This window comes from Colossoma macropomum, unplaced genomic scaffold (genome assembly GCF_904425465.1).
Source record: "Colossoma macropomum unplaced genomic scaffold, Colossoma_macropomum, whole genome shotgun sequence".
NCBI lineage: Eukaryota > Metazoa > Chordata > Actinopteri > Characiformes > Serrasalmidae > Colossoma > Colossoma macropomum.
The window spans coordinates 303,074-327,169 of NW_023494805.1; the positions used below are offsets into that span (position 1 = coordinate 303,074).

General features: G+C 39.6%; 1 protein-coding gene, 1 long non-coding RNA gene and 1 pseudogene across 3 annotated transcripts in view; 1 reads left to right on the plus strand and 2 right to left on the minus strand.

Annotated features, from left to right (window-relative positions):
- Nucleotides 1–14,740, minus strand: part of LOC118826366 (stonustoxin subunit beta-like) — a 36,292-nt gene extending 21,552 nt beyond the window's left edge. The window contains exons 1-3 of one of the 2 annotated variants that reach the window (XR_005008740.1): nt 14,558–14,740; nt 4,079–4,254; nt 2,823–2,996 (exon numbers count right to left, since the gene is read on the minus strand). Coding sequence is in view for 1 of the 2 variants with exons in the window: in XM_036597327.1 (XP_036453220.1) it covers nt 2,823–2,872 (50 nt within the window). In the remaining variant the exon portion in view is untranslated. Of the gene's footprint in view, nt 1–2,822; nt 3,061–4,078; nt 4,255–14,557 lie in introns of those variants that run through there. The other variant, XM_036597327.1, reaches the window with a different exon arrangement.
- LOC118826312 overlaps nt 1–24,096 on the minus strand; it is a 545,149-nt pseudogene that overhangs the window by 277,795 nt on the left and 243,258 nt on the right.
- LOC118826382 lies at nt 11,006–14,836 on the plus strand. Its single transcript, XR_005008744.1, has 3 exons — nt 11,006–11,118; nt 14,197–14,320; nt 14,734–14,836. It is a non-coding gene; the product is annotated as an uncharacterized LOC118826382 (long non-coding RNA).

Below are 24,096 nucleotides of genomic sequence, written 5' to 3' on the forward strand. Positions count from 1 at the left end.
GATAGGTTCCACTCGGAACAGGCCTCGCCAGGGTTGACCAAAGAAGTTGAATCCACGTGTTCAGCATCACATCCAGAAGTTGGCTTCAAAAAATAGACACATGAGTACTGCCAGCATTGCTGCAGAGGTTGAAGGAGTGGGAGGTCAGCCTGTCAGTGCTCAGACCATACGCCGCACAATGCATCAACTCAGTCTGCATGGCCGTTGTCCCAGAAGGAAGCCTCTTCTGAAGTTCATGCACAAGAAAGCCCACAAACAGTTTGCTGAAGACAAGCAGTCGAAGAACATGGATTACTAGAACCATGTCCTGTGGCCTGATGAGACCAAGATAAACTTTTTTGGCTCAGATGGTGTCCAGCATGTGTGGTGGTGCACTGGTGAGGAGTACCAAGACAACTGTCTCTTTCCTACGGTCAAGCATGGTGGTGGTAGTATCATGGTCTGGAGCTGCATGAGTGCTGCCGGCACTGAGGAGCTGTGGTTTATTGGGGGAAACATGAATTCCAACATGTACTGTGACTTTCTGAAGCAGAGCATGATCCTCTCCCTTCGAAAACTGCACCTCATGGCAGTTTTCCAACATGATAACAACCCCAAACACACCTCCAAGATGACAACTGCTTTGCTGAAGGTAATGGTGATGGACTGGCCAAGTATGTCTTCCGACCTAAACCCAATTGAGCACCTGTGGGGCATCCACAAGCAGAAGGAGGAGGAGCGCAAGCTGTCTAACATCCACCAGCTCCGTGATGTCATCATGGAGGAGTGGAAGAGGATTTGAGTAGCAACCTGTGCAGCTCTGGTGAATTCCATGCCCAAGAGCATTAAGGCAGTGCTAGATAATAATGGTGGTCACACAAAATATTGACACTTTGAGCACAATTTGGACATTAATGGCTGTGTGTTATTTTCAGAGGACAGTAAATCTATACTGCTATACAAGCTGTACACTGACTACTTTAAGTTATGTCTAAGTGCCATTTATATAGGTTGTCCCATGAAAAGATACAATAAAATATTTGCAGAAATGTGAGGGGTGTACTCACTTTAGTGAGATACTGTAAACACTTCATAACATGTTCATAAATGTTTAAATCAACATTGATAAAGTATACAGTTTTATATTGTATCAAAATGGATTATTATGTAATTTTGCTGACAAACCTTTTTTTCAAAATAAAAGCCTTCTTTTTTTATTAGAAAAACAATATTTTAGTGGAACGCCTCATTTTGGGACAGGCAAAACAATCTGTGTAGTTTTAACTCTGAGTTATGCAAAGCTAGACAGCTACATTTCTCCAAGATTATTAGCAGAAACATTAAAAATATCCCCACTCTATTTGTCATGGCTAATAGGATCACAAACCTGCCAAAACAGATCTCGCCAGAACTAGTTTCCACACAGAAATGTAATGAATTTACTTGCTTTTTAGTGAAAAAAATCCAATTAGACTGACCATCAAGAACACAATCAAATAATGAAGCCATGCACTACACTGCTTAGTTGACTATATTGGTGTTGTATTAGAAAAACTGCGGTATTTTTTGAATCCCTTTTAATCGACTTTTTACAATCGTGAACCAGCCTTTAATGAAGAGCAAACTAAATTTATGCTGTTTTCCAGAGTCTCTAAAATGATTTTAACACTTTTAAAGGTGCCATAGAATAGAACATTGTAGTTGAACAGAGACAGTTTGATACATTAAACTGACATATGATGAACCTCAAACATCTTTCTCTCCTCCTACTAATGAAAATCCTGCATTTGCAATTAAAAAAAAAAATCTAAATTGTTACATAACAGTCTTGACTAATTTATATTCATGCCTCCAACGTTTACATACATCCAGCTCATGTTCTACTCCAGTGAAACAACAATGATGCAACACCAATGAAAATGGGCAGAAATGTACCCTTCCAGGCTGTGGAGGCAATGTTGGCACTTGCTGTTCCCGAGGAACCAAATTCTACCAGCAGGCACGGTTGATGGTCACCTTTAAATGGGGCTAAATGAAGTTCTGATAAAGCCTGAGTAGACTGATAAATCAATGTGATCAGTTATTAATCTCTGTGTAACTGAGCTCTGCTAAAGCCTGAGTAGACTGATAAATCAATGTGAACAGTAATTAATTTCAGTGTTTATGAGCTCTGCTAAAGCCTGAGTAGACTGATAAATCAATGTGATGATCAGTTACTAATCCCGGGCATTACTGTGCTCTTTTAAAGCAATAATTAAATTAATAATCTTCTCAGTAGTGGATATGTTCGTAAGTGATAAATTTACTATCAGTGTTGTACTGGACCCCTGCTCAGGGCATTATGGGAGCAGCAGCAGACTGAAACAGGTGGTGAAAAAAAAATTACGAATTTTAAAAATTTTAAAAAAGGAATTTTCATGGAATGTTTTAACAGAATAATTACTTTAAGAAAACTGTCAACAAATAACAGCAAGGAACAGTATGATAGTTTTTTTGCCTTACCAAGATGTATTCTAAATACTTTACTCTATGTTTTCTATGTTCTATTTATATTTGTAACTGAATACATTAATGAATACTTTTAGGGCAGTGCACAACTGTTTTTTGTTGACACCCAATGGAAAAAATGCTATACAACTCAATTTGAATATATTTTGTAAATGTTTGTATTGGCATAGCACACAAGAGAAGCTGTAAAATACTAAACCTCGTAAGTGTGTGGCCAGTACTGTACAAAAATGACCATTTAAAGGCTGTAGTTCTGAATGACACAAAATCTAAACATTATTGGTACAGACAGGCCTGTAATGTACCAGGTTTTGAGAGTGACCCCCCCCCCAAACCTGAGTGTGTCCAGTGCGTAGTGTGGATCGTCCAGTAGATCAGACAGCATCTTCACTCCAGATTCTCCTAGGTGATTATAGGACAGTTCCAGTTCTCTCAGGTGGGAAGGGTTTAATTTCAGAGCTGAAGCCAGAGAACAACAGCCTTTGTCTTTAACCGTACAACCAGACAATCTGCAGAAAGGATGGAGAAAGAGGAACAGATGGCATTTACACAGAGACACAGCTGCAGTACAGAACAAACACAGCAAGCTTCAAATTCTGTGAAATCAGCACTACGATGTCAAAAATCAGAGCAAAAAATACAACAAGGAAATTAATGTAGTCATTAATGTTCTTAGTCAATTATGATTGGCATTCAGCTAATTGCATGTATTTAGTTTGCATGTAGTTTAGTAGTAATTGTTAACTACTATAGGTATTCCTGCAAATTAATCTTAGGACTTTTAAAGATGTCATGGCAAGAAATTCAAAAGAATTTTCAATTCAGCAACTATATCCTGTTCTGAAAGGCCTATCTTTGTCAAGGTGTGCAGAGCACACAAAATGCTTACTACATTCACAAGCTAGCATTTATGATAAATTAAAATGTTTTCATCTGACTTAGAAAAACAATGCATAATTGGGTAATTGTAAGTTAAAAAATCAGGCTTTTTAGTATTGAGGACAGCTTTGAATCTAATACATCTTCGCTTAACTAATAACAGTGAGATGCTGAACTCTTTGGAAACATGGAAAGTCTATAAAGAAAATAAATACAAGATCTGTAAATAAACTACATCCATTTTGATCTCAAACATTACAAGCATTTCAAGCAAATGAGGGAAAGTATGATGAAGGGTGACAAAGCAAAACCATCATAATGTCTTGATAAGGCACAATGTGCAAAAACAATTGCACAAGTTTCTGAAAAGTACTGGAGAGATGGAACACCATTCTTCCAAAAGATGTTCTCCAATTGGTGTTTTGATAAAGCGCATGTTCTAACATGCCAGTCCAAAACCTCCCTCAGATGTTCAAACAGGTTGAGATCTAGTGACTGTGAAGGCCATAGCATATGATCTACATCATGCATCATTACAGTCAATGTTATTCAAATGTTATGGAAAATAATAAATTACATTATGATGTATAGACAATACAAACATCTGTTTTATGTTACTGGAGTGAACTGAGAGATATGAGATAATTTTCAAACCATGTGAACAAGTATATCATAAATGCCATTAATGCTATTATTATCACAGACAGTTCACCTAAGTGTCTCCACTTTACAATGTGAATCCTTCAGTCCAGCAGAAAGCAGGACCACTCCTGAATCCTGCAGGTTGTTGTTACTGAGGTCCAGTTCTTTCAGTGTCAAGAGTTGGCTGATTGTAGAGCAGAGCAAAATGTTTCACAGGAATCCTCAGTGAGATTACAGCTAGCTAATCTGCAAAAGAATAAACACAGCACATAGAACTGGGGGAAAGCAGATCAAGTGTCAGATTTGAGAGTTTTTCTTTAATTATTTGATCTTTGGGTTATAAATAAAACTCATTAGGCATCACAACGTTTGCAGTGCATTTTTTCATAAATTCGGTATATTTACTATGTACTACTTAGTATAGCAGCACTTACACAGTTAATCATAATTATGTAATATTTAGATGTAGTAAGTACTTGGTGCATACCTTGCTATGTAGTTAATATAACATCAGTTACTAATGTAAGAAACTTCAGTAACACTTTCTTTGAAGGGTGTCTACATAACACATTCATATCACCTTACATAAACACTTCATAACATGTTCATGAATGCTTAAATCAACATTCATAAACTATACATGTTTTACATGATATTAATATGGACTACTACGTCATTTTACCGAAAGATGTTTTTCAAAATAAAAGTCCTCATTTTATTTATTATTTTCAGTGAAACTCCTCTTTTCTGGACTGTCAGCGTAAAATGACCTGGCTTTATCCCTTTGGACAGAAAGTGTTTTGACACTTTTTGCCTAGACTTTCAACTTTTTATTTTGTATTTTGCAATATGCTATTCTTTCTGCTTTTTACGCTAATTATTCATATATAAAATGTACTGTTCATTCAACACTCTATACATAATTGTGAAAATGTTACTTAAACTAAGTTTAACTTTCTTGGGGTAAATGTTAACACTGTTATCCCAGTTACTGTGGAGGTTTTATTTTTAGTGATGTTCTTCCTCACGGTTTTGGAGAAGGCACAAGTATAACTGTGCATTGATTATCCTGTGTAACTGAGGTTAAATGTGACAAGCACTGTTATCACAATGATGATTCCTTTTTTGGCATTACTTCAAAGTACAATCGAGTGGTGGCTCTTTGACTTTCCTCACTCAGGGTGCTGATAATTTGTAAGAAATGTCCTTTATAAATTTACCTTGCTTTGCCTTCACCATAAAAGTGATGGACGTCACGTTATCCTCACTGCATGTTACATGAATGGATGGATCCTGAATGGAATGGATAAGTATTATGGCCCTGTCCCACCACCACACAAAGTTTGAGACTTTAAGTTGATTGACTGTTCATAGCATATTTATGAGTAATTCACTGTCCATATAGTAAAGTGACATGCAAGACAACATTCATACATGATTCATAGCATTTTAAGGAGCTGTTAATATACCATATAGTAAAGTGACATGCAAGACAACATTCATAAGTGATTCATAGCATTTTAAGGAGCTGTTAATATACCATATAGTAAAGTGACATGCAAAGCAACATTCATAAGTGATTCATAGCATTTTTAAGAGATATTTACAGACCATGTGTATAAATAGTGATAGTGATTTACAATATCTACAATTATTTTCTTTACCTTTGCAGCAAGACCCAATGACTGTGAAAAGGAGTCAATAAACACCACAAGTAGGAAGGTCCTTTTCTTTTTATTGGCAAGACCACTGTTCAGAACAGGCACTTAAACATGCTGCTCAAACTCAAATCAGGAAACTACAAACTCTTCTAAACATGGAACTGCAAAATACAGATGTGTTCAATAAAATCTTCAACTCTTTTCTAAAACAAAAAATAAAAGACACCACCTCATGTGGCCATTACTTAAGGGGCACTGCCTTCACTTTGCTCCTTTTCTTCTTAGACTGAAATTATTCTAAATTCTCTGAAAAACCAAACAAAAATATAAAGAAAATAAACAAAATGGCACAAGTCACTGCAAGAGTCTGAAGATATCATGATACTGGCACTGCTGCTGGTTGTCTGTCCTCTTCTGGCTATAAAAAGATCAAACATGAGCAGTCAGACGTGTGGAACTCTACACGTACAGGATAAGCCTATTTATACTGGAAGCGCATAAACGTTATGTTAGTGGGCTAGATAGACTGCCATAGCAGTGGTATGATATATAACTAGCAGTATAGCAGTTAAATTAGCTAGCTGATCAGTAACTGTTGCCAAGAAGTTTTGCTAACTAGCTAGCAGGCCAACGCTACCTTACATTAGCTATTAAAATGCATCAAGCTAACATTCATGTTAATCTCACCTAGTTAGCTAACTAACTAAGTTGCATGATTCAGTTAAGCCCCAAAGATTAATAGACCTTATACGGCTCTTGTTAACAACATTCTTTTTTTCAAACTTAAATAACTGATACTGATTTAACTTAGCTTACTGTTTGTAACGGTGCCAGTCGAGTTGAAGTAGTTAGTGGGCCTTAACGAGCATTACTTATGACGCACAGCAGTGCGATGCAGAGTGATACGTTAAGCTAGTCCCAAATGCAAGGTGCACGTTTGGCTAGTGACGTGGTCTATACCAGGGGTCAGCGAAGTGTCAACAAAAATCATTTTACTATCCTGGCTGTAATATGTCTCAGTATGTGCTAATGTGCTAGTATAGGCTAAAAGTATAGAAACCAAAGACTTTGCTGCTCTGCTTTAACCTTTAGCTCAGCTATAGCCACATGTCTCGCATCTCCACCATGAAACTTTGCCGAAAGGTAAAATAATTTTGTAAAAAAGTGAAATAATTCTTGTAAAATGTCTCTCAAAGTTCGTTTTTTACGAGGCTGAAATCAGCTTCTCGTTCGCCAGCTTGTTTTTCGAATTTACCCATTCCACCTTAAATGCTGCAGCAGTTACATTCTGACACCTCAGGCGCCATTTAAGGTGGAACGGGTAGATTCGAAAAACAAGCTGGCGAACGAGAAGCTGATTTCAGCCTCGCGACTTTTCAGTATTTGATAGTTTCTCGTTACAGATTAAATATATCGGGAAACCAACTGGAGTGAATGAATTCATATAAGTCCATTCGTATCCAAATTGCCGATGTTTGTCTTAATTTTTCCCTTCGCTTTTTTGTTAGCTAACTTACTAGCTAGCTGGGCAAGACTGTTGACTGTCCTGCTGTGAACAGAAGTCTGCACGCCTGCAGAGTTAAAGGGTAAATTAGCAGATAGAGGCTATATTAACTCCAGTGTTTTAGACCATTTATAATTGAAACTGTGTTGAACGATCAGCAGAGCTTTATTTTACTGTAAAGGAGGATTATTTTATGTTTGCCTATTTTGCAGTTCCATGTTCAGAAGAGTTTGTAGGTTCCTGATTTGATTTTGAGCAGCATGTTTAAGTGCCTGTTCTCAACATTGGTCTTGCCAATAAAAAAAAAGGACTCCTTTTCACAGTCATTGGGTCTTGCTGCAAAGGTAAGGAAAATAATTGTAGATATTTAATTGTAAATCACTATCACTATTTATACACATGGTCTGTAAATATCTCTTAAAAATGCTATGAATCACTTATGAATGTTGTCTTGCATGTCACTTTACTATATGGTATATTAACAGCTCCTTAAAATGCTATGAATCACTTATGAATGTTGCTTTGCATGTCACTTTACTATATGGTATATTAACAGCTCCTTAAAATGCTATGAATCACGTATGAATGTTGTCTTGCATGTCACTTTACTATATGGACAGTGAATTACTCATAAATATGCTATGAACAGTCAATCAACTTAAAGTCTCAAACTTTGTGTGGTGGTGGGACAGGGCCCATAATACTTATCCATTCCATTCAAGATCCATCCATTCATGTAACATGCACTTTAGTGAGGATAACGTGACTTCCATCACTTTTATGGTGAAGGCAAAGCAAGGTAAATTTATAAAGGACATTTCTTACAAATTATCAGCACCCTGAGTGAGGAAAGTCAAAGAGCCACCACTTGATTGTGCTTTGAAGTAATGCCAAAAAAGGAATCATTGCTTGTGATAACAGTGCTTGTCACATTTAACCTCAGTTACACAGGATAATCAATGCACAGTTATACTTGTGCCTTCTCCAAAACCATAAGTGAGGAAGAACATCACTAAAAATAAAACCTCCACAGTAATTGGGATAACAGTGTTAGCATTTACCCCAAGAAAGTTAAACTTAGTTTAAGTAACATTTTCACAATTATGTATAGAGTGTTGAATGAACAGTACATTTTATATATGAATAATTAGCGTAAAAAGCAGAAAGAATAGCATATTGCAAAATACAAATGCTTGAGAAAAAATAAAAAGTTGAAAGTCTAGGCAAAAAGTGTCAAAACACTTTCTGTCCAAAGGGATAAAGCCAGGTCATTTTATGCTGACAGTCCAGAAAAGAGGAGTTTCACTGAAAATAATAAATAAAATGAGGACTTTTATTTTGAAAAACATCTTTCGGTAAAATGACATAGTAGTCCATATTAATATCATGTAAAACATGTATAGTTTATGAATGTTGATTTAAGCATTCATAAACATGTTATGAAGTGTTTATGTAAGGTGATATGAATGTGTTATGTAGACACCCTTCAAAGAAAGTGTTACCGAAACTTCTATAAGGTATATTTCACATTGTAATGATATAAGTTACAAGGTAATGGCAAGTACTATCAAACTGCTTCAGAAAATACACACCTACGTGATAGAGAAGTACAGGCTACAGGTACATGAGACAAAGGTGTAAAAAATGCATGATACCACTGACCCAGTGTGTTTTTTTTCCAGTATAGTAATTCATTCCATATAAATTGGTACATTACGGAAACAGGACTATAAAATACAGTGTAACTTTCTACATATTATTTACACAGCAACTATTTCTTTTCTTGTATTTATGGCTTGCAGAGCATAACTATACATAGTATTCATAACCATACAGTGTTCCTAATCATACATATAGTTATAAATCAGATGTAGGTAACAAACAATGGTAAACATTAAGTGTGTACTGTAGTGTAAAATATAGATAAATGAAGCAAAAAAAACACAGAAGATCAAGGCAAAAATGGAACTGTATTGCACAAGTTAACCAGTGAAACAAATTTTCAAAACAGGAAATATCTACATAATATACTGTTTCTAAATCTAAAGTTTCTAAATCCAAAAAGCAGAGAGCAAAGTTCAATAAAGAGTCAAACACAAAGTTCAGAACAAGATCTAATGAGCAGAACTACAGCCTCCATCTGTCCTGTGGTGATGACATCATATGCAATGATGAGACATGCAAAAAACCCAAAAGATGTGGACTGGAGTACTGGACTGAATTGTATCAGGCTGTTCGCAGTAATTAAGCTTAACAGCCAATTCAGAGCACTCCAGGATTGTGCTCCACATCTTCCAGGTTTCCCTAGGTCTCATCGCTGTGCAGAATTGTAGTAGCAGGTAGTTTTTCATTTAATTCTTATGTACATACAGAGTATGTACCAGAAAATTACTGATAAATAGTACATATTTACCTATTAAATACTAGTAACTTACTGTACCATAAAATAAAAGTGCTACCAAAATTTCTTTTAACCAACATCTATAAGCATGTTTTTTTTAAGCTGATACTTCTAATGCATTGGAAAGGGCAGTGGTCACTAAAACAAAGATTGAAAACATCAGAGGCAGTATTTTTTTTTCACTTCTATTGGATAAGTTTAGGTCTATCAAGTTTGACCTAGTAATTTCTTTTCCATTTGGTCTATTCAACTCAGTATTGATGGAACGAACTCCCACTGGCTGTCCGAACAGCAGACTCTCTTGTGGTCTTCAAACGCAGACTGAAGACACATCTCTTTCTACAGCATTTAAGTGAGCACTAAGTTAAGTATTTATTGTAATGTATTGTATTGCATTTATTGAAATGTATTGCCCTGTGCTATGTTAACTCTGTTTCTTTTCTCTAGGTATCAACATGGCCTTTTGTTTCTGGCAGTATCTGAGCTGAGTACTAGCTTTAGTAATGAATTACATTTACTTTTGTTACTGTACTTGAGTGCAATTCCCCCATAATGGTACTTTTTGGAGTAAAATTAAATCATAGTACTTCTACCCTTATTTGAGTTAATTTTTTTGAAATACTTTTACTTTGCTACTTTAATTTTCAATGTTTAACATCACAGAATAAAAATAAATGATGAGTGTATCCGCTCAGGGCAGCACGGTGGCGCAGTGGGTAGCGCTGTTGCCTCACAGCGAGAATGGCCTGGGTTCGATTCCCGGCCGGGCGACCAGGGTCATTTCTGTGTGGTCATTTCTGTGTGGAGTTTGCCTGTTCTCCCCATGTCTTCCTTGGACCGGTTTCCTCCGGTCCAAAAACATGCAGTTGAGCTAATTGGACACGCTAAATTGCCCCTAGGTGTGAATGTGTATGTCTGTCTGCCCTGTGATGGACTGGCGACCTGTCCAGGGTGTATCCTGCCTTCTGCCCAATGACAGCTGGGATAGGCTCCAGCACCCCACCACGACCCAGAAGGATAAGCGGTTTAGATGATGTATGTATCAGCTCAAAAACCGATGAGAAGAAAATGCAGTTAAATTTATCAAAACAGAGCACAAACAGTGAATGTACTGCGAAAGTGTTTGTTAGAAAGGTTAAATATTGGTTTGTGTTTTTTTTTCCTTTTTTTTCCCTTGATTTGTGTATTTGCGATTTGGATGTATTATAGTGTTATTTGGTGTTATTTTTTCTACTATCTCCCTGACAACTCTCTACTAAATGATTAGCCAATTGAGTTGGACCTTGCATTAATAATGGACAAATCAACAGAGTGAAGAGGTGTTCGAAGGTGGGGACTTTTATTTTAACAGGGGACTCCAGCAGGTGTGAAGTGAGCAATTTTTGGGGAGTGGTTCCCTGGTAGCACAGTGCAGCGAGGAAGAAGAAAGCAGAAAACAGAAAGCAGAAAGTGGAAGGCTACAAGGATTGCCGTGTGGAGAGCATGCAAACAATGTTGAGAGCTGCCACACGGTACTGCGAGGGTCTCAAAGGCACTAGCACACGGTGAGAACAGCTACGGTGGTGAGTGTGACACAAAGGACCAAGCCACACACCACTAGCGAGTTGCTGCAGTCTCCACCTTGCAGTTATGATCACTAACTGGACACTCATGAGTATATGCAGCCTTTTCTGATTCTCTGCATGTAGTGGTGTGTATTTTGCAGTGAAGAAAAGACGTTGGACCATTTTCCATTAACTAAGCCACCGCTATTGCGAAGTTAACTATGTTTAGTTCATGAGAGCTTTTTTTTTTTACTTTTCTAGTACTGCTCTGTTAAGTTATAGGTTGTGGCTAATTCCACAGTTACAGAATTAGTTACTGCCAGCCCCTTCCCTTGTCTTTTGATTGCTCCTTGGACTTTCAAGCTGCCTTTTTATTACCTTTTTTATTTCTTGTTCCTGACACAAGATGGGTAATTCCAGTAATGTAGCCGTCACCTCAGGAATATTTTCAGACTGTGATTGTGAATATTCAAAAATTAAATTGAGTACTCAAGTAGTTTTACAATAAACTACTTATTTACTTTTATATAAGTAACTTCCTGTATTGATACTTGTACTCAAATAAATTATGATTACAGTAACAGTACTTTTACATAAGCAAGGATTTTCAGTAATATTTCCACCCCTGATTCTATATAAATTGTATTAATTAAGAGCTAGATCATTATTTTAAGTTATACAACAATATTTGGATCGGATGGGGAAATTAGAGATTTCAATTTATCTGGTTTACCATTCTGAAGTAGACTCCTAATGTTTAGGTGAAGTATGCCTAGACCCTTTTTGCTCTTAAAGTTGAGAGGATCTTTTATAGAGCTGACAGTATGTTTAGACTTTCGGGGGGGAGCAGAGACAGCTCAATGAGAATAAGGTTGTCTGGGTTCCTAACAAAGTTACAATTTTTGGATTGCAAAGCATTTTGCCTTTTTATATTTGTCATGCTAATCATAGGCTGACTACTGATAATTACAGAAATATTTGAGCAGGCATTGCTGGGAGTCGTTTGGAGTACAGCATACACTATCTCACAAAAGTGAGTACACTCCTCACATTTCTGCAAATATTTTGTTATATCTTTTCATGGGACAACACTATAGAAATGAAACTTGGATATAACAAAGTAGTCAGTGTACAGCTTGTATAGCAGTATAGATTTACTGTCCTCTGAAAATAACTCAACGTACAGCCATTAATGTCTAAATAGCTGGCAACACAAGTGAGTACACCTCACAGTGAACATGTCCAAATTGTGCCGAATTGTGTCGCTGTCCCTCCCTGGTGTCATGTGACTTGTTAGAGTTACAAGGTTCCAGGTGTGAATGGGGAGCAGGGCTGTTAAATTTGGTGTTTTGGGTACAATTTGCTCATACTGGCCACTGGATATTCAACATGGCACCTCATGGCAAAGAACTCTCTGAGGATGTGAAAAATAGAATTGTTGCTCTCCACAAAGATGGCCTAGGCTATAAGAAGATTGCTAACACCCTGAAACTGAGCTATAGCACAGTGGCCAAGGTCATACAGTGGTTTTCCAGGATAGGTTCCACTCGGAACAGGCCTCACCAGGATCGACCAAAGAAGTTGAGTCCACGTGTTCAGCGTGGACTCAGCGTTCACGTGTTCAACCTCAGCGTCAACATCCAGAGGTTGGCTTCAAAAAAATAGACGCATGAGTACTGCCAGCATTGCTGCAGAGGTTGAAGAAGAGGGAGGTCAGCCTGTCAGTGCTCAGCCCATATGCCGCACAATGCATCAACCCAATCTGCATGGCCGTTGTCCCAGAAGAAAGCCTCTTCTGAAGCTGATGCACAAGAAAGCCCGCAAACAGTTTGCTGAAGACAAGCAGTCGAAGAACATGGATTACTAGAACCATGTCCTGTGGCCTGACGAGACCAAGATAAACTTGTTTGGCTCAGATGGTGTCCAGCATGTGTGCTGGCGCTCTGGTGAGGAGTACCAAGACAACTGTCTCTTCCCTATGGTCAAGCATGGTGGTGGTAGCATCATGGTCTGGAGCTGCATGAGTGCTGCCGGCACTGGGGAGCTGTGGTTCACTGGGGGAAACGTGAATTCCAACATGAACTGTGACATTCTGAAGCAGAGCATGATCCCCTCCCTTTGGAAAATGCGCCGCATGGCAGTTTTTCAACACAATAACGACCCCAATCACACCTCCAAGATGACAACTGCCTTGCTGAAAGTAAAGGTGATGGACTGGCCAAGTATGTCTCCCGACCTAAACCCAATTGAGCACCTGTGGGGCATCCTCAAGTGGAAGGAGGAGGAGCGCAAGGTGTCTAACATCCACCAGCTCCGTGATGTCATCATGGAGGAGTGGAAGAGGATTCCAGGAGCAACCTCTGCAGCTCTGGTGAATTCCATGCCCAAGAGGGTTAAGGCAGTGCTAACAGTAAATCTATACTGCTATACAAGCTGTACAGTGACTGCTCTAAGTTGTATCCAAGTTTCATTTCTATAGTGTTGTCCCGTGAAAAAATAAAATATTTGCAGAAATGTTAGGGGTGTACTCATTTTTGTGAGATACTGTACATTGTAGCTTATTATTTGTGAACCAAGTCTGTTGGGGTGGATCCTATCAGTGAGAGACCGTTCTAGAAAAGATTAAAATTGTCAATAAAAGTCATAATAATGGAGTGTTTTCAAGCCATTCATATAAACTTCAAATGCGGCTGAACCATCCTGCACCTTTTCCCAGGGAAGGGACTGGATCAAATATAGAAACCCATTCACCAAGTCTTTTCTGGATGACAAACATATGAATTCTCTTTTAAGCAATTCTGAACTTTGACCTCTAGTGTTGTCAAAACTAATGTGTATTACAATATTACTAACATAACAATACTTATCTAACAGGCTAGGGAGCATCTACATAAAATCATGGACCTTAATGCCTGAGAAGTAGTGGGTGACAGATGAGTGATCATTAATGTTCCTGATAATGATCACCTACTACCAGGGTGGTTCGACAGGAACCTGTGATTTGGAGGTAAAAGATTCATGAGAGGTTGTACAGTTATTATGCAAATTGCTAACACCGAAACAACTCTCCCCTTTAAGGCAAAGTGGGACAGAAGAGATGGAATCGTAATGTGAGAGGCTTGGGGGAGTGGGGGGTTGCGCTGATAGCATGGACTTTAAATACAACCCCAGCTCCAAAAAAACTTGGGACGCTGTGTAAAATGTAAGTAAATGTAAATAAAACAAGAATGTAATGAAGAATATAATGACTACTGATTACACTCACTTGTTCCTTGTTGTATGTACCAGTTAGTATATAAGCCTGGGTTTTAGCTTAATCATGTTGCAAAGTATTGCATTTGTTCACAGAGCATTACCAAGCCTTTTATTTGTCTGTCAATTATTGTATTCAATCAATATTTAAATGTAGATATTATAATAATATGGATTTAACACTTACAGAGCTTTTCTGCAGATAGCCACAGCTGGGATCAGTCTCCTATAACCCTTCACTGAGGTGTTGTATTTCTTCAGGTCCAACTCGTCCAGAACCTCCTCTGAGTTCAGAAGCATATAGGCTAGTGCTGAACACTCTCCAGTAAAAAGTACCTTTTCTGAGCGTTTCTCTGATTTTAGATACTCCAGAAGATCTCTGGAGAGAGACTGGTCATTCATTTCAGACAGACAGAGGAACAGATTGATGGATCTCTCAGTTGAGATTTGATATTCTTCATCCCTTGTGAGTAAACTCTTGATGTGCTCTCTGGTTCTCTCTGAGTTGCTCTGTGTCAGTAGACCCTGTAAGAGTCTCTGATTGAACTCCAGTGAGATGCCTAGCAGGAAACGGAGGAAAAGATCCAGGTTTCCATTATTTTTCTTTACAGCTTTATCCATTGCTCCCATCAGCAGCATATCCAGTGAAACAGTTTCAGACTGCTCTCTGTACCATGGGATAAAAATCTGTAATGTCTTCACGTTCTTGCTCTCATAGCAGCGAAACACATAGACAGCAGCCAGGAACTCCTGAAAGCTCAGATGAAAAAAGCAGTACATCGTCCTCTGGAAAAACACACATTCCTCCCTCCCTCCTTTCTACAGCTTATAATGCTAGTGTTAGTACTGAAAATAAGACGACTACTAGCACTTATAGTGTAAATAAGGCAAGTGCTGATATAAAAGCTTATTCTATAAATATAAATGCTCATAGGTTTCTCCCAATAGAGACTGTGTCTGTTCCCCGAATAAAACAAAGCATCAAAAAGCCTCGAAGTGTTTGCTCTAATAACTTGATTAATATCAGACCAGTTGTACCACTCTGCCATGACCGCACCTTTGGTCTAAAACTAGGACTGCTTAACATAAGATCTCTCACACCTAAAGCCGTCATTGTTAATGAAATTATTACTGATCACGACTTTGATGCTCTGTGTCTAACAGAGACGTGGATTAGACCTGAAGAGTACTTGGCTTTAAATGAAGCCATGCCAACAGGCTATAGCTATGTACATAGTCCTCGCTTATACGGTTGGGGTGGAGGCATAGCAACCATTTACACCAACATTTTAGGACTAACCCAGAAAGCAGACCGTAATTTTTCTTCCTTTGAAATTCAGTTTCTCAACGTTAGCAGTCGAGGAACAAATGAGAGCTCATTTTCACTTATCATAATCTACAGGCCACCGGGGCCTTACTCTGAGTTTTTACAGGAATTTACTGACCTGTTATCTAGTTTAATAACAATCTCGAATAAAGTAATAATTGTTGGAGATTTTAATATCCACATAGACAAACCACAGGATCCGCTAAGTAAGGCATTCATATCTATTTTAGACTGTTTTGGCTTCACTCAAAATATTATGGGGCCTACTCATTACTGTAACCACACTCTAGACTTAATATTGACCTTAGGTATAGACATTAAGCATTTGGCCATCCTTCCTCAGACCACAGCAGTGTCAGACCACTACTAAATCTCATATGAAATCAATTTTAGTCGTAATATATGTCCATCCACACGCTATAGTGTTAAACGTACTATAACATCGTCTACACCCAATAGCTTTATTGAAAACCTTTCAGATCTTTCGTCCTTAATTAGTTGTCCGTCTGAACCCAATGAATTAGATATGCTGACTAAATGTTTGGAAGACACTTTTCGCTCCACTTTAGATAATGTGGCTCCATTAAAAAGTAAAAGAATAAGGCAGAAAAGGCTCGCTCCATGGTACAATGACCATACTCGAGCTATGAAACAGACTGTTAGGCGATTAGAGCGTAAATGGCGTCAGACTAAACTTGAGGTTTTCCATTCTGCCTGGAAGGAGAGTCTTATAGACTATAGAAAAGCACTAAAGTCAGCACGTTCAGCCTATCTCTCGTCATTGATTGGAAATAACAAGAATAATCCTAGGCTACTATTCAGTACTATCTCTAAATTAACTAATAATCAAGCAGCTACTGAAGCCCAGATACCATCAGCCTACAGCAGCATTGACTTCATGAACTTCTTCAATAATAAAATTGAATTGATTAGGCACAAAATTCAAAATGCGCAGCATTGCAGTGCAGTGTCCTATAAACCTAATCTAGATCTAGAGTGCAGTATAACCACTACAGAGACGCTGGAGTCTTTTACTTTACTCCAACAAACAGAGCTCGTCCAAATTATTTCATCTACAAAAACAACAACTTGTATACTAGATCCTATTCCTACAGGTTTACTTAAAGATGTTTTGCCAGAAATAACTAAGCCCTTTCTAATTATAATAAACTCTTCTCTCAGCCTCGGGTATGTTCCAAAATCTCTTAAATTAGGTGTAATTAAACCCTTAATAAAGAAACCTAGTCTTGACCCCTCTGAGCTATCAAACTATAGACCTATTTCAAATCTTCCCTTTTTATCAAAAATTTTAGAGAAAGCCGTGGCAAAACAATTATGTTCCCATCTGCATAGGAGTAATATATATGAAAAATTTCAGTCTGGCTTCAGGCCTCACCATAGTACCGAAACAGCGTTAGTGAATATTGTAAATGATCTTTTATTATCCGCTGACAAAGGAAACATATCCTTACTGGTTTTACTCGATCTTAGTGCAGCATTTGACACAATAGACCATTCCATTCTATTAGACAGGCTTGAGAAACTAGTAGGAGTGACAGGTAAAGCTCTTTCATGGTTCAAATCTTACCTTTGTGATCGCTTTGAGTTTGTTAATGTAAATGGTGAACGATCAGCTCTCACAAGAGTAAAGTATGGTGTTCCACAGGGCTCTGTCTTAGGACCCATGTTATTTACCTTATATATGCTACCACTAGGTACCATCATTAGAAAACATGGCATCAGTTTCCACTGCTATGCCGATGATACACAATTATATATTTCAGCTAAACCAGAGGACAAAACTGAACTTAATAAGATAGAGGACTGTGTCAAAGACATTAAAGACTGGATGTCAAGCAACTTCCTTTTACTAAATTCAGACAAAACCGAAGTCCTTCTTCTTGGTCCAAAAGCTGCTAGGGATAATCTGCCTACGTCTACTCTTAATCTCGATAGTTTCTCAATTGCACCAGGCACATCTGTAAAAAGCCTTGGTGTCACGATTGATCCCAGTCTGGCCTTCGATGAGCATATTACCAATATTACCAGAATAGCTTTCCTCCACCTGCGTAACATCGCTAAATTAAGAAATGCACTGTCGCTACAGGATGCAGAAACGCTAGTTCACGCCTTCATCTCGTCCAGGTTAGATTACTGTAACGCTCTGCTTTCTGGTTGTTCCAGCCAAAACCTTAACAAGCTTCAGTTAGTCCAGAACGCTGCAGCCAGAGTTCTCACCAAAACCAGGAAATTCGACCACATTAGCCCAATTTTGTGTACCTTACATTGGTTGCCAGTTAAATTCCGCATTGAGTACAAAATTCTTCTACTGACATATAAAGCACTGAATGGCCTTGCTCCTCAGTACCTCAGTGACCTTATTTCCTATTATCAACCGACACGCCCACTTAGATCACAAGATGCGGGCTCATTATTAGTACCCAGAATAAATAAAGTTACGTCAGGGGGAAGAGCCTTTTCATACAAAGCCCCCCAGCTTTGGAATAGCCTACCAGTCTGTGTTCGGGACTCAGACACAGCCTCTATCTTTAAGTCTAGGCTAAAAACGTACCTGTTTAGTCGAGCCTTTGGTTAATTTGTTTTTCTAACTATGTCCCTCTCATCCCCCCTCCCCTCTACCCCCCCTTCCCCCTCCCCCTCTCTTTCCCTGAGCTGAGCGGCTGCCTGTCCTAAGAGGGTCTGACCTGAGATGCGGCCGGTGCACTGCACGGTGGTGTTAAACTGTATCCACTATACTGTTTTGTGTCTGTCCTCTTATCCGGTGTCGACCAGAGGAGGATGGGTTCCCCTTTTGAGTCTGGTTCCTCTCAAGGTTTCTTCCTCCTTTTGAGGGAGTTTTTCCTTGCCACTGTCGCCAAGGCTTGCTCACTGGGGGCGTGGACCCGGATTCTTTGTAAAGCTGCTTTGTGACAACATCTGTTGTAAATGGCGCTATATAAATAAATTTGACTTGACTTGACTTGACTCCCTAAAGATCTCAGTGAAAATCCATGAATACACTGAGGCCTCAGTGACATCAATGCCACTTTCACTCAGGTCCTCTTCATAGAATATCACATTGCCATCCATCAGCTGTTTAAAAGCCAGCTCAGCCAATTTCAGAAGAATATCTCTGTTGGATTCCAGCAGTTTCTTTGTATCTTTCTGATGAGTTTTATAATATTTTTTGCTCTTTGTTTCCATCTGAATGATTAGAAAGTGTGTGTACATTTGTGTTAAGGATTTGAATTTTTCTACTGCAATGTGATTTTTCATGATTTGCTGAAGACCAATGTATGTGATCCAACAGAAGACTGGTATGTAGCACATGATGTAGAGAGTCCTTGACTGTTTGATGTGTGAGATGATTCTGTTAGCTTGATCCTGATCCCTGATTCTTTTCCTGAAGTAATCCTCCTTCTGCTGGTCTGTGACAAATCCTTGTACTTCAGTCACGAGGTGGATTTGGTCTAATGGGATCTGATCTGCAGCTGCAGGCCTGGAGGTGATCCAGACGAGAGCAGATGGAAACAGTGCTCCTGTGATGAGGCTTCTTACCAGCACATTAACACTTGCCTTCTTTGTTACTGCTGATATTTCCTTCTGGTCAAAATTCAGTGGACTTCTAAGTTCATCCAGTCCATCAAAGATGAAAACACACCTATATTTACCTTTTAAAAAAATGCAGTTTCTTTTAGAAGTTGTTGTTCAGGGTAGAAGTAAAGAAGTAGTTCAGGAAGGCTATATTCTTCATCTTTTAGAAGATTCAGCTGTCGGAAGGGAATAATAAAAACAAAATCTATGTCTGCATTGGATTTTCTTTCAGCCCAATCTAAAGCAAACTTCTGAACAGAGACTGTTTTCCCAATTCCCGCTATTCCCAGTGTCAGCACTTTTTTAATGTTTTGGTTTCCACTGAAAACTTCACTGAACTTTCCAGTCCTCCACTATGTAGAGCTCTGTGTAAATGTCATGGAGAGGATTGTGCTTCCCTTTCGCTGCTGTCCCCTCATAGAATGTTGCATATCGATCTTTGATTTTTAATTTGAGCTTCAGACTTTCTGTCTGTCTCTGTGCATCTGTAGAATAGAAATAACTCTCAAATTATCAGTAAACATACAAAAAGAATTGTTATACACAAACACAAAACCTGCCTTTAAACATTAGGCTCACTCTAGGCCCATGAAATGTGGGCATGTTATCTTTTAGAGCTTAAATGTATAATTAGTGTATTAATAATAGTTATGGATGTAACTGTGGACAATGAGAACAATGAACGTTGTGCAATATTTTAAAATATGTATATATTTTCTCTATGTGTATGTTTTATGTCCATCTGTGTTGTCTAGTAGTGTGTTTGTTTTATGCTATATTTATGTTATACTTTGCACATCGAAGTTGGAGAAATGCAGTCTCCTTCAGATGTGCACTCCTTGATGTATAGTCTGAATAAAGTTCACTTTGGCTTGACTTGACTTTGACCTTGACTTTGATATGTAAGTGGTGGATGACTGCCGGGGCAGTTCTTACCTAGTGGATGTCATTCTGCATATGCAGCATCAACCAAGAACAGAATACCAAATGTATCACCATGTGACCTCTGCACATGATGTCATTGGGGTTATAATACACTATGACTCACTGGAGACTTACTTGTACTGCTTGGAGAGCAGGGAGCCTCACTTGGTCTCTGAAAAGCATTTGAGCAGCTAGTATGTTTTGCACTCCTTTGCTGTAGCTGAGATATAGCCCCTCAGTGCTCCTTGGGTCGGACTGGTCAGAGTACACTGCCAGGCTGATGGACGGTTTAATAAAAGCCAGACTGAGGATTTCTGGCAGAAAGGCTGGGTTCAGCCTTAAAGTCTCAAATGAGTCATCCAGGCCCCACTGAAGGGTTTGAAGGGCCCTTGAAGAGCAGCTTGCTTTAACTGTTCAACAGAAGCCAGATCAATTGGGGTGGTGTTACCTGCAGCCAGGCAGCTAAACAGAGTGGCAACATAGACTCTCAAGGTAGAGGGAGACCTCCCTTCCTCCAGCAATTCCTTTAGGAATGAGAGCACTGACTCCACTGAAATTGTAAGTGGGTCTGTTAGGTTCTTCGAGCAGCAATTCAAGAACACGTACCACTTGACTTTGTACAGGGTGCGAGCAAATAGAGCCCTCACCATCAGAGACATGTTCCTGACTCCAGGAGAGCATGATGATAGCCCTGAGGTGGTCACAGCCACAGCTGGAAGAACTCCAGACACCTGTCCCAAATCTTCTTGGTCACTTCTTGGTGGAGTCTTTAGCAGCCCAGATTCAGGGAGTGCCACGAGAGAGCATCCACTGTCAGGTTGGATGCACTGGACACGTGTGTAGCTCTTAGGAAAATTAGCTACAGGAAATTGGGGTGTGTCCACATCCTTAGGTCCTGCGCTAGGCTCAACAGTGATCGAGAACTGGTGCCACTGTAGTGATTCACATTGAAAATGGCAGCTTTATTGTCTAAGTGCACTAGCACATGTCTGCCTTGGAGGTTTGGAAGGGAATGTTCCACGATGAGTTTTACTGCACGCAGCTCAAGGTGGTTGATATGTTGTCAGGTGACCTCTGTTAACCACTCCAACTGCACTCCATCTTATGGTAGATGTTTCCATTGTTACTACCTCTCTGCATGCTAGCTGCTGACTCATTGATGTTCAGGACATGAGGAACTGTAAGGACCACCATGGGGCCTTCAGGCACTCATGCAGCACAAGAACACACATGTGCCTGTGGACGGATGGAGTTACAGACAGCCACTCATAGAGGGTGATGAGATATGACACTTAGGTAAAAAATGTCGCCTGGTTGCATAGTCTGTCCAATGACGAGAGAAGAAAGAAGAATCTCTTCAGTGAGTCACAGTGTATTACACCCCTGTGACATCACATGCAGAGGTCACATGGTGACTCACTTGGTATTCCACAGGAGGCATTCAGAAGATAAGAACCAGTCCTGGTGGTCAGGAGGTACGAAACATGATTTTGCAGTTCTAGTTCGAATGCTTGCAGTTGTGAAATTTGGATACAAATTACAGTACACAAAAGGGCATTTTATGGCCAGTATCTACTCAATACACCACTTTGCAACATTTGCAAGAAAGTTGATATGTTGTTTTACCTTGAGCAGTAGTGTTAGTGGAACCTCCATCTACATCAGTGGTCTCCAACCCTGGTCTTGGAGATCTACCTTCCTGTGGAGTCTAGTTCCAACTATAATCTGTCACCCTGCTCTGGACAACTTTTTCAGATGTTCTTGATTGGCTGGATCATAAGCATTAATGTTAGGTAAGGGAGAGGCACCATGTTAAGAAGCAGATTGGAACGAAACTCTTTAGGAAAAAAAGATCTTCAGGAGGAGGGTTAGTGGCCACTGGTCTACATCATCACATTCAACATGTATGTTCCTTTTATATGATTTTACTTTACTATGGGCCTAAATCAGCTTTCTTTTTTGTTAACTATTTGCTCCTCTATAGACTTATGATTTAAACTGTTTTGGAGGTTTAGATTAATGATGTAGACCAAGTTTATATAACTTAATTTGTTACTATGCAGTGAAGATATACCATTTTGTTTTGTAATGTTTTATGTTCTAATGAGTTTTTAAAAAAATCTATATACTGTTTATACAATCAACCAAAGTATGGTAAATTAAACTACTTACAACAGAAATAATTCATTACTACTTTATAGGTTTATATAAAACAGTGGATCAACATCACAATTCCCCAAAAAGAAAAGGTAATACTTTATATGTTTCTTTAATAAATAAATAACAAACAAACTAAATCAGATTTTGAAAATGTTCAAATGTTTATAAATGATAGTTCATGTAGTTGTTGATGTGTATATCCTCCCCCATGAAAGGATGGACCAGTTCTCCCAGTCCAGATGAGGATTGTGATGCTGGAGCCAGGGAAAGCCCAACTCTAACTGAACATTGGGAGCGCTGATCAGGCATAAAGAGACCTGCTCAGTGTGCTGTCCGATGCTCAGTGTGAGGGGTTTGGTTTGGTGGGAGACCACCCCTGACTTCAGAAATTGCCCATCAATGGCTAAGATGGGTAGTTGCTGGTCTAGAGTGATCAAAGGCAACCTCAGAGCCCTGGGTAGCGCTGCATCAATGAAGTTCCCTGCTGCCCCTGAGTCGACAAAGGCCCTGAGGCACTCGTCCCTGAGATGGCAGCACTGAGGAACACCCCATTGGGTCTGGGGGGGGAATGGACGAGTCCATCATGTTTCCCGACAACTCTGGGCATGCGGGGCACAGATGTCCTGCCTGACCGCAATAGAGGCACCGGCCGTCCCACATTCAGGCCTCACGCTCATGCCGGGACAAGTGAGTGTGACCCAACTGCATGGGTCAGATTGCCTCTTCCATGGGCACCTGTGGGTTGGAGCCGACTTCAGAAGTAAGGGGAGGTTTATGGATGGACTGGACTCCACTCATTTCCAGAGTCCTCTGTCTTTCCTGTAATCTGTTGTCCAGCTAGAGGGCTAGCTCAATTAGGTCCTTGAGAGTGGAGGGTGGGTCACGAGGAACCAGTTTGTCCTTGAGCTCCTCGTTCAGGCCTTGTTTAAAGACAGCCATTAGTGCAGCAGAACCCCAGTCACTTCCTGCTGCTAAAGTGGGGAACTTAATGGCATAATCAGTTAATGACCTCTTTTCCTGACGTATGCACAAGAGACGGGATCCATTGTTTCCTCCACCTACAGGATGGTGGAAAGCCCGGCGCAGAAAAGCCATGAACAAGTCTGCAGACACACACACATTAGGTTGGTTCTCCCATACAGGTGTGGCCCAAGTGAGGGCTCGACCAGAAAAGAGAGAAATTATATATGCTACTTTCACTCTTTCTGAGGAGAACCTGCTCATGCCTTCCAATGGCGGCCCCTTGATTAATCAGGACAACCCTCACCTGATCCATATCAGGCTGCTCAGCTGGGTCCATGTTTGGCTGTGTCTTTCTGTAATGGTGGAGGCTCACCAGGCAGAGGATGTGAACCCAGGCTGTCTGAGTTACATTTAAGGGCCTACCAAGGGAACCACCACAGGTTTTAGGGACACAGGACCCAAGTGCCAAGCTTATGTACAGTAAACGGATGAGCTAAACTACAGAACTTCAGCACCTGATGAGTCTGGGGACTGACCCCAGGCCCTATTGGTGCTGTGAGAGTGCTCTACCACTGGACCTGGGAGGTGTGCATCGTCTCCATCTGGCAGCCGGGAGTGCTGCAGCTCTGAAGCCAGCCCTTACATATTCCTATTGTAGCATTGAGGATTTCCTCAACTGCATAAGCAACCATTTATACCATCACTATACTTATAAATTAATTTCCCTGTACATTTACCATACTCCCTTTTACTAATAA